Genomic DNA, 13,139 nt, shown 5'->3' with positions numbered 1-13,139 from the left:
GGTTCATTTCTATGTGGCAGATCCCAAATTATCTGAGTTAATATTTTATTCTTTTGTAAAAAGTTGGCAGGTAGGTAGTTCTGGTAGCCCAGGGCTGGTATAGTGGTTCTGCAGAGTTAATTGGGGCTCAGATTCCCTTCAGCTTTCTGCTATTTAAAACCTAGAATATTGTTCTCAGGTCCAGGTTGCAATCATCCAAGTTCCAGGTACAGGGCTCGCCCTTTAGGGTGTTTCCTGGCAACTGTTCCACAACACCCTGCCTATATGTTACCAGCCATCATGTGTGTCCACTTCTCATAGGATGCTGGGAAAAGGAATTTTCATTATGAACAGCTGTATACTTAGCTAAAGGTACAGGGTTTTGTTAATAAGAAATAGGATAGACTGATAATGATGTAGTCAGTTAGCACTCCCTACCCCATTTAACAGTGCTTGATCTCCACCTTAGTTGTATTTGACATCTCTGACTTTTTTTTCTTTTTTTTTGAGGCAGAGTTTTGCTCTTGTTGCCCAGGTTGGAGTGCAATGGCACGATCTCGGCTCACTGCAACCTCTGCCTGCCAGGTTCAAGCAGTTCTCTTGTCTCAGCCTCCCGAGTAGCTGGGATTTATAGGCATGCGCCACTCTGCCCAGCTAATTTTATATTTTTAGTAGAGACGGGTTTCTCCATGTTGCTCAGGCTGGTCTCGAACTCCTGACCTCAGGTAATCCACCCGCCTCGGCCTCACAAAGTGCTGGGGTTATAGGCCTGAGCCACCGCGCCGGGCCAGTCTCTGACATTTTTCTAAGAGTGAACCTACCCTCAGAGCAAAGAGGATCTGGGAGCCTGAGGTTTTCTTTGAAGGATTTTCGACCACACCTTCTCGTTCCACCCTCACATTGAACTATATTCAGAAGTACCTCATGTTTCTTAATTCAGATCCTTTTCTGGCTTCTCTGGCATGATTTGGCTTCTACTTTGGCTCCCTTCCCTCTTAGCCAGTTAGATTTTGGCTTTCTCTTTTTTATTCACTTTTCACCTTTCAGTAGATGTTGTTGAAACCTCTTATATCCTGTGTGCCCTTTCCCATTCTTTTTGTCTATGTTCATGTACATCTTTTACATTTTTAAATTCTTGTTTTAGTGGGTTTTGGTGGGAAGCAAAGAAGGGTGTTTATTCAGATTTATTTGTTTAACTGTAAGAGGAAGGTGTTTGCATTTTCACCTCTCCACAGTGCTTATAACAATTTACATTCTCATCAGCAGGTATATGGGAGTATTTTATTCCTCCGTATCCTTGCTAATACTCACTGATTAATAATTTAATTTATTGCTTTTTGCTAAACTGATGGGTGAGAGGTAGTATCTTTAGTTTGCAGTCCTCTTATTTTACTGAGGTTGAACAGTTTATGTTTATTGGCCACTTTGTTTCTTTTTCTGTGATTGCTTGTTCTCTTCTTTTGCCCATTTTCTATTGAGTTGTTTTTTCCTGACTAATTTGTAGGAGTTGTAACATTTTCTGGATATTTATACTTTTTTCATTATGTATGTTGCAAAAATCTTCCAATCTTTTTCTTGTCTCTCAACTGTGTTTATGCTATCTTTTGTCACATGGAAGTTCCCCCAAAATGTTGTCATCTCATAATCTGTAGTTAAGATTTTTTTTCTTATTCCTAATGTTGTGCATGTGTTACGTGCGATTTTCCTCCCTCAGATTTGCCAAAGGTTTGCGGCCACCTTTTCTTTGTTTAAAACTAAGGCTTTTTGGTTGGTTTTCTGCCCTTATCATTCGTTTTTTTAAAAAAATGTTCTTTGTTCCCTTTTCTGTCTTTTGTATTGATTGGTTAGTTTTCCATCTTTCTGGTTTTTCTAATATATTTTAGGACTGTATTTTTTTCTCAGTCTGTATTGGTTGTGTCCTACTATCTTTTTCATTTGCAAAATGAAGTTGATGGAATACTCTTTTAATTTCTGAAATATTTTCTACACAGTCGTGTTTTATAGATCAGGAAAGAAAATGTTCTGTTTTACTTCACAACTGTTGTTTGGATTCTGATTGTTGATTTGATGGTGAACATACTGTTTGCAGAACGTTTCCTTGTCCCACGGCCATGAAAATTTAGGCTTGCAGATGGTTTGAAGGGTGAGTAAAGCAGGGTTTTATTGGGTGAAAAGGAAGAAGAGGGGGAAACAGGAACTCTCGCAAGGCTAGAGTCCCAGCTTGAGCACATCCCGCCTGCAGCTTGAATCTCAGGTTCCACACAGGAAGAGGCGGGGCCAGGCTCCTCCCTGTAGAACTTCCCGAGGCTCCACCTTAGTGAACAGACTGGTTGGAGTTTCTCCAGGGACACCCTCTCACCTGGCTGTCTCAATATTGAGATAATATTAGCACAATGACATTGCTACAATTTGTTAACCAGATACTAATGTAGAGTCTGTGTGAACCATACTATAGGAGACAATGTGGAGGATATAAAGATACACTTGGTCCCTGGTCTCAAGGAATATCTGTAATTGGCAGACCTTTTTGGCTCAGTAATTTTATTCCACATAGATGAATAAACATAAGGAAGATTTAAAATCTGATTTGTTTTTGTGTGTTTTGACTTTTCTGGTGTTTAGTAAATAGCTTATCAGGACTATTATCATTCTGTGTATCTGTAAGAAGAATCTTCTGAGGTGCTTTACACAGAATGTTTAAGCCTACACAGCTATCTTTATGGCAGAACTGGACTAAGATCCCGACCTCTTGATTCCCCAGCTAGTTACTTTTTTGCCATACTCTCTGCTGCAGTAGTGCTTGATTAATGATTTTTCATGTGTTAAATTGGGTGAGGAAAAAAGTGTGAAAATAAAGTTCACAAAGAATCTATGAACTGCAGTCAGTATCTCTGGCCCAGCTCTTCTGATTCCCTTGTTTCTTCCTCTAGTTAGTGGTCTGGAGTTGCACATCCCTAAATACAGATTGGAGCTGAATAAGGTTGTGTCAATTAGCATTGCTGTATTATTTTCAGCGCGTGAATTGGTTGTTCTTGATCCCATACCTTCCTCTTAAATTAAAAATTTTTTTTCTGGCTGGGTGCGGTGGTTCATGCCTGTAATCCCAGCACTTTGGGAGGCTAAGGCGGGTGGATCACGAGGTCAGGAGTTCAAGACCAGCCTGGCCAAAATGGTGAAACCATATCTCTACTAAAAATACAAAAAATTAGCTGGGCATGGTGTGAGTGCCTGTAATCCCAGCTGCTTGGGAGTCTGAGGCAGAGAATTGCTTGAACCCGGGAGGTGGAGGTTGCAGTGAGCTGAGATTGCACCTCTGAGCTCTAGCCTGGGCGACAGAGTGAGACGCTGTCTGAAAAAAAAAAAAATTTCTTTTTTCCTTTTTCAAAATTAAATGTATAATTTAATCTTTATTTAAAATTTTAGCATTTTGTTTTTTTAAGACAGGGCCTTGCTCAGTTGCTCAGGCTGGAGTACAGTGGCGCCACAATAGCCTACTGCAACCTCGATCTCCTGGGCTCAAGCAATCCTACTTCAGCCTCCCAAGTAGGTACATACCACCACACTTGGCTAATTATTACATTTTTAGTAGAGAGGAGGTCTTGCTATGTTGCCCAGGCTGATCTTGAACTCCTGAACTCAAGCGATCCTCCTGTCTTGGCCTCCCAAGTGCTGGGATTACAGGTGTGAGCCACCATACCTGGCCAATTTTTTTTTTTTTAAACTAGAATTTCTAATGGGAATTTGTCCTGTACCTATTTGTAGTATTTTCAGAGAAATGTATTTATTACCTAGTTTCTTTTTCCCCATGAGATTTTTAAGTTGAGTTATTATATATTTGTGCCAAAGTGGTTAAGTTTTATAAAATACTGGAGAACATATATAAGCACTTCTACATAGTTGCAAAATAATTATCTATACCATTTGTCGTACGTATACTACTGTGTGTCCAGGCTCTATTTTAAGGATTTGATATACCGTATACAGTACCATTTATTCCTCACCCTTAAAGAAGGTATTATTACTCTTTAGGAAAGGTTCAGAGAGATTGAATAATTTTTTCATGATCACTTAGCTAAGAGTTGGGATTCAAACTCAGGGCTATCTGACTTGAAAGACTGTGACATCATACATTTTAAATATATTTGGGATTTTATAGTTTTGGTTAAAAAATTTGCTTATCTCTAAAATAGAATCTATAAAGACACCAATTTTTTTGCAGCATTATTTTCCACAGTGTGCTAGTTTTTACCAACTCCGCGGCTTAGCATACTGGCTTTCCCTGTGCCTACTTGCACAAAACTTGCAGCCTAGGTCTACTTTGTTAGAAATACATTCTAGGCTAGCGTCTGCTGCTGTAGTAAAGTGTACTTAAATGTTAAAGAGAAGGGTGTGGTAGATTCTTTTGTTTCTGTGGGTTCCCTACCTAGAGAACTTTGGTACTGGAGATCTAGGCTGAACTGTGAGGGTAATACCTTGTGGAATTATATTGAAGGAGTAGCTTATGGTAGTTGGGTCTCCTGGAACAGCATTTTGCTTGTGGTAACTGCAGTTAGCAATGGCTGCTTTCTTTTGTAAAGATTCATTGATCTCTCTCATTTTGTTGGGGTTTTCTCCATACCGATCAGACATTGTTGATTTCCAGTGACTGCCCTCCTGTTGTACTTTTATTTCAACTTCTAAATCTGTCCTAAGATAGCCATTTTACTTTGAGGATTTCATCACATAGCTTCTAATCATTCAGATATAGGATATAAATGCACTATTCCCCCCATACAGCTCAGGTTTTGTTAGTTGGCTTCAAAAACTTTGGGGTGAAGAGAATGGGTATAAAAATTTAAGTGCATTCAGTTTAGCCATTCTTTCTTTCCCCACCCATTTGCAGAGCAAGTAACCTCATTTCCTACTACTACCTTCCTTGTTCACTTTATAGCAAGGGTCAGCAAAGTAAGGCCTGCTCAGCTGCCTGTTTTTGTATGGCGTATGGGCACCGCTCCAGTGGGTTAGCATTGTGACTGTTGGAGAACTAGCTTAGCTGTTTGCCTCTGTTCCATTCTCCCCTTTGCTTCTAGCTCCTGTTCCCCTGGCCAGTGGCCATGCTTTATTGCTGCCCAGACTTACTCTGGTGCTGCTTACACATTGGGTATTCTGCTTGGCAATGGCTTGGCACTAAATGGTAGAATCTCAGTCTGGAAATTGGTGACTCAGCAAATTATCTCACCTCCAACCAGCTGGGGCAGGTGCCCATGGTAGGCCCTCCTTGAGAGTTTTGGTCTCATTGGGGCAGAGTAAAACTGACCATGTCGGTCACTCCTCCCATCTCCCCATGGCTCCTCTCCATCAGACAGGTGCTTTTTCTTTGGAGAATGTCTCCAGCATGGCACCTGGGCGGCTGTGTGCCACAATTTCGGGATGGCCCAACCTAGGCAAAAAAGGTAGAGGGCAGGGGTTTTTCTCTTGTTATGTAAGTACTTACATAATTATTACATGCTCGATTTAGCTTTTTCCCAGCAGAGTCTAGAATATCACTGTTTAGAAAAAAGTTTGCCAGTCCCGGCTCTATGGTCATATTGGCCTCCTTGCTGTGCCAAGCACACCTTTAGGCATGGTTGCCTCAGGCATTTAGCACTTGCTGTTCCCTCCTTATGGGCTTATTCTTTGATAGCTCCTGTTCATTCACAAACCAGAATTTTAGGTTTTACTTTTCAGAGATAGAAGAAAACTTTGCATTTTACCGATTCATTTGCTTGGGGCTAGCAACAAAACAGCAAATAGATCCAGTCTTTGCTTTCATGGAATTTAGAATCCTTTGAGAGAAAAGGCAGTAAACATAATCCCACAATTAATATATCACAAATTGTATTAAATCATATGAAGGAAATGTTCAGGGACCTGAGAGATTATAAATGGAGGGGGAACTAATTTTAACAAGGGGTTATATTGACTTTTTTTTTTTGTGACAGGATTTCACTCCATGGCCCATCCTGGAGTACAGTGGTGGAATCACAGCTCACTCCAGCCTTAATCTCCTGGGCTCAAGTGATCTTCCCACCTTATGCCCCTGCATAGTTCCCTGGGGACTGTAGGCCCACCACTTCACCTAGCTAATTTTTTGTGTGTGTATGTGTAGAGATGAGGTCTCACTATGTTGTCCAGGGTGGTCTCAAACTCCTAGGCTCAGGTGATTCTCCTACCTCAGCCTCCCAAAGTGTTGGGATTATAGGCATGAGCCACAGCGCCTGGTCTAGATTGACTTTATCACTTCTGCCGCCACCATGGACTACATTGATCTGTGCTAGCGTCGTCTCTTGACTGGATTACTACAGTAGCTTCCTAACTGATCTCTACTTCTGCCCTTGCACACCTGCAGTCAGTTTTCTACACAAGAGTCATGGTGACTCTATGAAAATAAGTCATGTCACTGTTTTTTTTTTTTTTTTGACACGGAGTCTCACTCTGTCACCCAGGCTGGAGTGCTGTGGCCGGATCTCAGCTCACTGCAAGCTCCGCCTCCCGGGTTCACGCCATTCTCCTGCCTCAGCCTCCCAGGTAGCTGGGACTACAGGCGCCGCCACCTCGCCCGACTAGTTTTTTGTAGTTTTTAGTAGAGACAGGGTTTCACCATGTTAGCTGGGATGGTCTCGATCTCCTGACCTCGCGATCCGCCCGTCTCGGCCTCCCAAAGTGCTAGGATTACAGGCTTGAGCCACCGCGCCCAGCCCATGTTACTGTTTTGTCCAAACCTTTTGATGGTTCACCCTCTCACACTATATAGTAAAACTCAGCAGTCTTACAGTTGCACTCAAGGCATCATTACTTCTTTGACTTCATCACTGTTTTCTCCCTTGCTTACTCTATGGCCATATTGGTCTCCTTGCCATGTCAGATACGTTCTAAAGTACCCTCTTATCCCAGGGTATTGGCACTTGATTTTCCCTAGATTGGAAATCCACAAATATCTGCTTAGCTCACCTTATCACCTTTTTCACACCTTTTATAGTCATGCTGTTTTAAAGTTGAAGCTTTTTTTTCATGTAGTCAAATGACCATGTTATTTATTTATTTATTTATTTATTTTTTTTTTTTTGAGACGGAGTCTTGCTCTGCCGCCCAGGCTGGAGTGCTGTGGCCAGATCTCAGCTCACTGCAAGCTCCGCCTCCCGGGTTCACGCCATTCTCCTGCCTCAGCCTCCCGAGTAGCTGGGACTACAGGCGCCCGCCACCTTGCCCGGCTAATTTTTTTGTATTTTTTAGTAGAGACGGGGTTTCACCGTGTTAGCCAGGATGGTCTCGATCTGCTGACCTCGTGATCCGCCCGTCTCGGCCTCCCAAAGTGCTGGGATTACAGGCTTGAGCCACCGCGCCCGGCCGACCATGTTATTTAAAACGACAACCTTCTTACCTCTCCCCATATATTCCCTTTATTCCTCTTATCTCTTTTATTCGTCGCTTGGCACTTACACTGTCTCTATACTATATAGCTATTTTGCTTTCTTCGTATCTCCCCGAATCGTAAAAGCTTCACAAGAGCACAGATATTTAGATGTTACTGCTTGAATTCTTTTTTTTTTTTTTTTTTTTTTTTTTTTTGGACGGAGTCCTCTCTCGTCACGTCAGGCTGGAGTGCTGTGGCTGGATCTCAGCTCCACTGCAAGCGTCCGCTCCCGGTTTACGCCATTCTCACCTGCCTCAGGCCTCCCGAGTACCGTGGACTACAGGCGCCGCTACCCTCGCCCTGCTAGTTTTTTGCTAATTTTTTAGTTAGAGACGCGAGTTTCACGTGTGTTAGCCAGGATGGTCTCCGATCTCCTGACCCTCGTGATCGCACGTGCCGCCTCCCCTCGGCCTCCCAAAGTGCTGGGATTACAGGCTTGAGCCACCGCGCCCGGCCAACTGCTGAATTCTTAATGTCCTAAAACTGTGTTTGGTGCATAGTAAGCTCTTGGTATATATTTGTTGAATGAATGAATGAATGAATGAGGAACTTTCTTTGATAACAGTGTCAGCCTAGACAAAAGTGAGAAATGGTGATAAAAAGAGTGAAGGCCCTGAGCAAGGAGAGCATATAAGTTAGGGACTAGAATGTGTAGTGAATATCCTGAGATGAGGCTGGAGAGTTGGATGATAGCCAGATCCTGTAAGATCTTCAACATTTTTGGATGTAATTTTAAGTATAATGGAAATCCACCAAAGGGTTTCAGTACTTAATACTTTAGAGTTTATTTCCTGAGTACAAAGATATTCTCCCATATAACCATAGTACAACTTTCAAAGTCAGGAAGTTGGCATTGATTCATTATTGCCATATAATCCATAGAATTCATTGAAATATTGCTGATTTTCCCAATATTATTTACAGGTTCAGGATCTAATCTAGAATCATGTAGTGCATTTAATTATTATGTCTCTTTAATCTCCTTCAGTCTGGACCAGTTCTTCAGTTTTCTCTTGTCTTTCATGACCTTGACATTTTTGAAGAGGACAGGCTAGTTACTTTTTAGAATTTTCCTCAATAAGGGCTTGTCTCATTTTCTTGTGATTTCTGCATTTTTGCATAGGAGTGCCAGCGAAGTGATGCTGTGTTCTTTCTAGTGCTTATCAGGAAAAATATGATGTGAATTTGTTCTGTAGTGGTAATGTTTATTTTTATTGCTTGGTTAAGATGGTGTTTGCCAGGTTTCTTGACCTTACAGTTAATAAGTGTGTTGTGCTAATTAGTAAATATTTTGTAGGGAGATACTTTGAGACTATGTAATATCCTGTTTCATTACACACTTTTCATTATTTTAGCCTTTATTGATGAACCGTGCCAGAATTAGATATTATACTCTGAAAGGTACCAAATGGTAATTTTTCTAATTTCCTCTAGATTATGGTACTGTAGGGTAGAGTTTTCCCTATTCACCTGTTTATTTACTTCAGAGTGGTGTTCTTATTTTCCTCAATGGATTATATTTTACTGTTACTTATATTAGTTAGATTGGTTCTATGCTTGGCCATTGGGAGCCCCTTAAAGCTACCTCCTGTGCCCTTTTGACATGTCCTCATCATTTTTTGAGTACTTCCTTAACTTTCTGGCATAGCAAGATGTTTTAGGCTTGAATATTGAATTTTTTCAGTCTCAACCCTGGATTCAGCAGTTTCTCTAAGGAGCACTTGGCTCCTTTTAATGCAAAAGATTATCTGGGCAGTAGGTGTGCTTATTGCTACTATAAAGTGTTACTGCTTATAGGCCCTCTTAGCATATACATTTAGAAAATACATACTTACACTTTTATTCTTGTTTTTTTTTTTTCTCTCTGCTACCTTTAAAAGAAAAAAAGAGTTAAAAAACTAGGTGGGTGTGGTGACATGCACCTGTAGTCCTGGCAACTCAGGGGCTGAAGTAGGCAGATTGCTTGAGCCTGGGAGTTCAAGGTTATCATGTGCTATGATTGCGCTACTGTACTGCAGCCTGGGCAACAGAACAATATCCTGTCAGTAAACAAAGTTCACATTGATATCTCTAGTTCCAGTTTAAAACTGTGGAGTTACTCTAACCTTCTGCCTTCTCATATTTGTGGATTTTTTTTTTTTTTTAAGACAGGGTCTTGCCCAGGTTGGAGTACAGTGGCGCCATCTTGGCCCACTGCAGCCATGACCTCCAGGGCTCAAGTGATCCTCCCACCTCAGCCTCATGAGTAACTGGGACCACAGGTGTGCGCCACCACGCCTGGCTAATGTTTGTATTTTTAGTAGAGACAGGGTTTTGCCATGTTGGCCAGGCTGGTCTCGAACTCTGGGCTCAAGTGATCCACCCGCCTTAACCTCCCAAAGTACTAGAATTACAGGCATGATCCGCTTGCCTGGCCCTTGCAGGTATTTGTATCTCTGACCTTGAGAAACTTGGCTTCCATTATTTTCAATGTATTTACTTAACTGCATAGTTTTTCCTGTTTATAACCAAACTCATAGCCATGCCAGCCAAAAGCTTGGTCTCAGATATGTTGCCCACTCCTGAAAATTTGCCCCCAGAAATAATCATTACAAAAGTACCCCTGATGAAGGGGTGGGAGAAGTTTAAGGAAAAAGGAAAGGAAGAAAGATTAGAGGCCAGTTAGAAAGCTTGGCCTGACCCTTTTCTACTCCTTTCCCTGCCAGACTTGCTGACTGAAAGCTCACCCTGATAGGGGGAAGACTGCTTTACATTTTGTGATCATTCTGGCTGCTATGCAGAAAACAGGTTGGAAAGAATGAGAAAGGAAATGGAGAGATTGTCTAGGAAACTTTTGGATTTCTAGCTGAAAGACTGTGGTAGCTTTGATGTGCTGTGTGGCAGTGCTAGAGATAGATAGAGTTGGGCTTACCCAAAACATTTGAAAGTTGGTAAGCCTGCTTTTAATTGACAGTTTATCAGAGATACTAATTTGTCTAAGGGATATAAACATAGTTGTTTTAGTAAGAAATAGTATTTTTTTTTTTTTGAGAGGGAGTCTCGCTCTGTCGCCCGGGCTGGAGTGCAGTGGCTGGATCTCAGCTCACTGCAAGCTCCGCCTCCCGGGTTTACGCCATTCTCCTGCCTCAGCCTCCCGAGTAGCTGGGACTACAGGTGCCCGCCACCTCGCCCGGCTAGTTTTTTGTATTTTTTAGTAGCGATGGGGTTTCACCGTGTTAGCCAGGATGGTCTCGATCTCCTGATCTCGTGATCTACCCGTCTCGGCCTCCCAAAGTGCTGGGATTACAGGCTTGAGCCACCGTGCCCGGCAAGAAATAGTATTTTTAAGAAATATTTTGGTTTTCGGAGCAGATGTTAGTTTGCTTTTAGCCAATAACAGTTGATAAATATTTTTCTGTGGTGGTGGGTATGAGTTTTGTTCGTAGTTTTCACTGCATACATTTTTTAAGCTTCTGGTTTATGTATTAAAACACTTTGTCTAATATAAAATAGCTGCTCAAAGTAAGCATGAATAATTTTTGTGTCATCTTAAACCAGTTATAATTACATGAATGCGAGTAATATTTGGCTCTGGTAATTATTAATTCTGCTCTGTTTTTTAGATATTATGATCAGATTTGTTCTATTGAACCCAAATTCCCATTTTCTGAAAATCAGGTAAGTCATTAATTCTGTCTTAAAATTATATGGTAATGGCACCCATTTCCTTCTGCCAATATCTTCACTGTCTTTAGAGTTTTATGAGATAGTGTTATAAAAATAGGAGCTTTTAGGTCTGTCTGATGTGAATATATGTGTTTCCGAAGAAAGAATCTCCTGGAATTCCATTCATGTCATTCTTCAGTCACTTCTGGGGCTCATGTAGAACAATGGTTTGTTTGTTTTTTTCTGGACTTCATTTTATGTCAGTAGAATTTATTGACTGATTAATCTACTGTGTCCTTCTCTTTGACTTTTTCAGAATTAGGAAGGAAACTGCACAATTCAGGAATTACTAGTCTCAGTTTATGTGCTTTAAAAATTATTTGCACAAGTTACATTTGCATGTAAAAGTTGCAAATGCTGTTGTGATTAAATGTTAATTACACAAATGTCAACTTTATTTTCTTCTTAAAGGCTAGATGTTGAAAATGCTGATAATTTCTTATAGTTTTATTTTGGAGATTGGATAAAGATTTTAAAATTAGTGATACTTTTAAATTTTAAAATAGTTATAAGAGAAGTACTTTAGACATTCTTGTACTAAAGTTTTTACAGGTGAAATAAGTATATGTTGAGATTTCCTTTAAAATATTCCTGGAAAAAAAGTGTAGGTGACTGGAGGCAGGACAAATTGGGAGGTAGATGAACCAAGAAGGGCAAAAGACTAAGGCTGCTGATGGATATACTGGAGTTCATTCTCTTTATTCTCTTTAGTTTTTCTGTATGTTTGAAAATTTCCCTAATCAAGAATTTAGACATTTTTATATTAGATTGTAATAAATAATTTAAATGAGGTTTACTCCTTTCTAATCTTTGTATGTGATAATGCATATTTTAGGAGCAGAGAGAGAGTTTTTTGATAAAGTAAACATTTAATTTTCATGTAGCATACAGAAAAATGAACAAATCATGGGTATAGCTTGAATCTTACAAAATGAGTATGCCTGTATAACCACCACCTAGATAAAGAAATAAAATATTAACCGATCCCCAAAATAACCATTCTCCTATTTTTGTCATCATGGAATAGTTTTTAATTTCATCTTCTAGGAAACCTGTAGTACTTACTTTTATTTCCCTTGCTTCACTTGGCTTATTTGACAAGTGTCTACTACTTACTTTGTTCCGTTAAAGTCCTCATGTGTTTGTAAAGGCGAATAAGATAGTGTTTATGATTACCGATATTTGAAATCGGTATGATTTGAAATATCCCAGTGCCAGTATTTTACTTTTTTGAAATTTCAATTTAAAAGGAGAAGGAAAGGGAGTTGGGTGATTGTAGGAGATAATATTTTAGACAGATTGAGCTTTTGTCCTTTTTTTCATGGTGGATTTTTCTTCAAAGGAGACTTAATATTTAATGAGATTCAGGAAGGTAACATACTTTTCTATTTTCTTTCATTCTATCCAGATCTGCTTGACATTTACCTGGAAGGATGCTTTTGATAAAGGTTCACTTTTTGGAGGCTCTGTAAAACTGGGTATGTAATTTTTAATAAAAGTGATAGGAAAATTGGTCTAACTACTTTGCATTGTTTTTAGTTTTTAAAATTGTTATTTTAAATGACTCTTTGTAAATACTAAAGTTTTTTACATCTCATTTTCTTTTTAACTTCAACTTTTAATGCAATTTTGAAATATTTGTAGAGAGCCCATGCCTTGCCAGGCACTGTCCTAGTTATAAAAATGAGTAAAACCGATGTACTCAGTTGTTGGGAAGATAGTTGATCATTTAAAAGTGTAATATGTAATATCGGCCTATGAACAAACTCACGGAAGCATATATGAGGAAGAAAGTAATTCTACCTTTTGAAAGCAGACAATGTTTGAGTTAGGCCTTGAAGGATGGATTTGTAGAAAATAATATTACAGACACAAAATCATAACCATAGGTCAGAAGGGCAAGGACTTTTGATCTACCTGCTCCAGCAAGATAACATCTCTGTGCCTTAATTTTCTCATCTGTGAAATGGAGATAATACTATATATTTCTTTGGATTCTTTTTTTTTTTTTTTTTTTTTTTTT

General features: G+C 39.9%; 1 protein-coding gene across 3 annotated transcripts in view; it reads left to right on the top strand.

Moving 5' to 3' along the window:
• PDCD6IP (programmed cell death 6 interacting protein) overlaps positions 1 to 13,139 on the top strand; it is a 79,453-nt gene that overhangs the window by 4,733 nt on the left and 61,581 nt on the right. For all 3 annotated transcript variants that reach the window (XR_001889359.1, XM_017892927.1, XM_017892926.1), the window contains exons 2-3: positions 11,014 to 11,068; positions 12,525 to 12,594. Coding sequence is in view for 2 of the 3 variants with exons in the window: in XM_017892927.1 (XP_017748416.1) it covers positions 11,014 to 11,068; positions 12,525 to 12,594 (125 nt within the window). In the remaining variant the exon portion in view is untranslated. The remainder of the gene's footprint in view (positions 1 to 11,013; positions 11,069 to 12,524; positions 12,595 to 13,139) is intronic.

This window comes from Rhinopithecus bieti, unplaced genomic scaffold, assembly GCF_001698545.2.
Source record: "Rhinopithecus bieti isolate Rb0 unplaced genomic scaffold, ASM169854v2 scaffold_22039, whole genome shotgun sequence".
NCBI classification, from domain to species: Eukaryota; Metazoa; Chordata; class Mammalia; order Primates; family Cercopithecidae; genus Rhinopithecus; species Rhinopithecus bieti.
The sequence above is the reverse complement of the archived record's forward strand: the minus strand, read 5'-3'. Positions and strand labels throughout refer to the sequence as shown.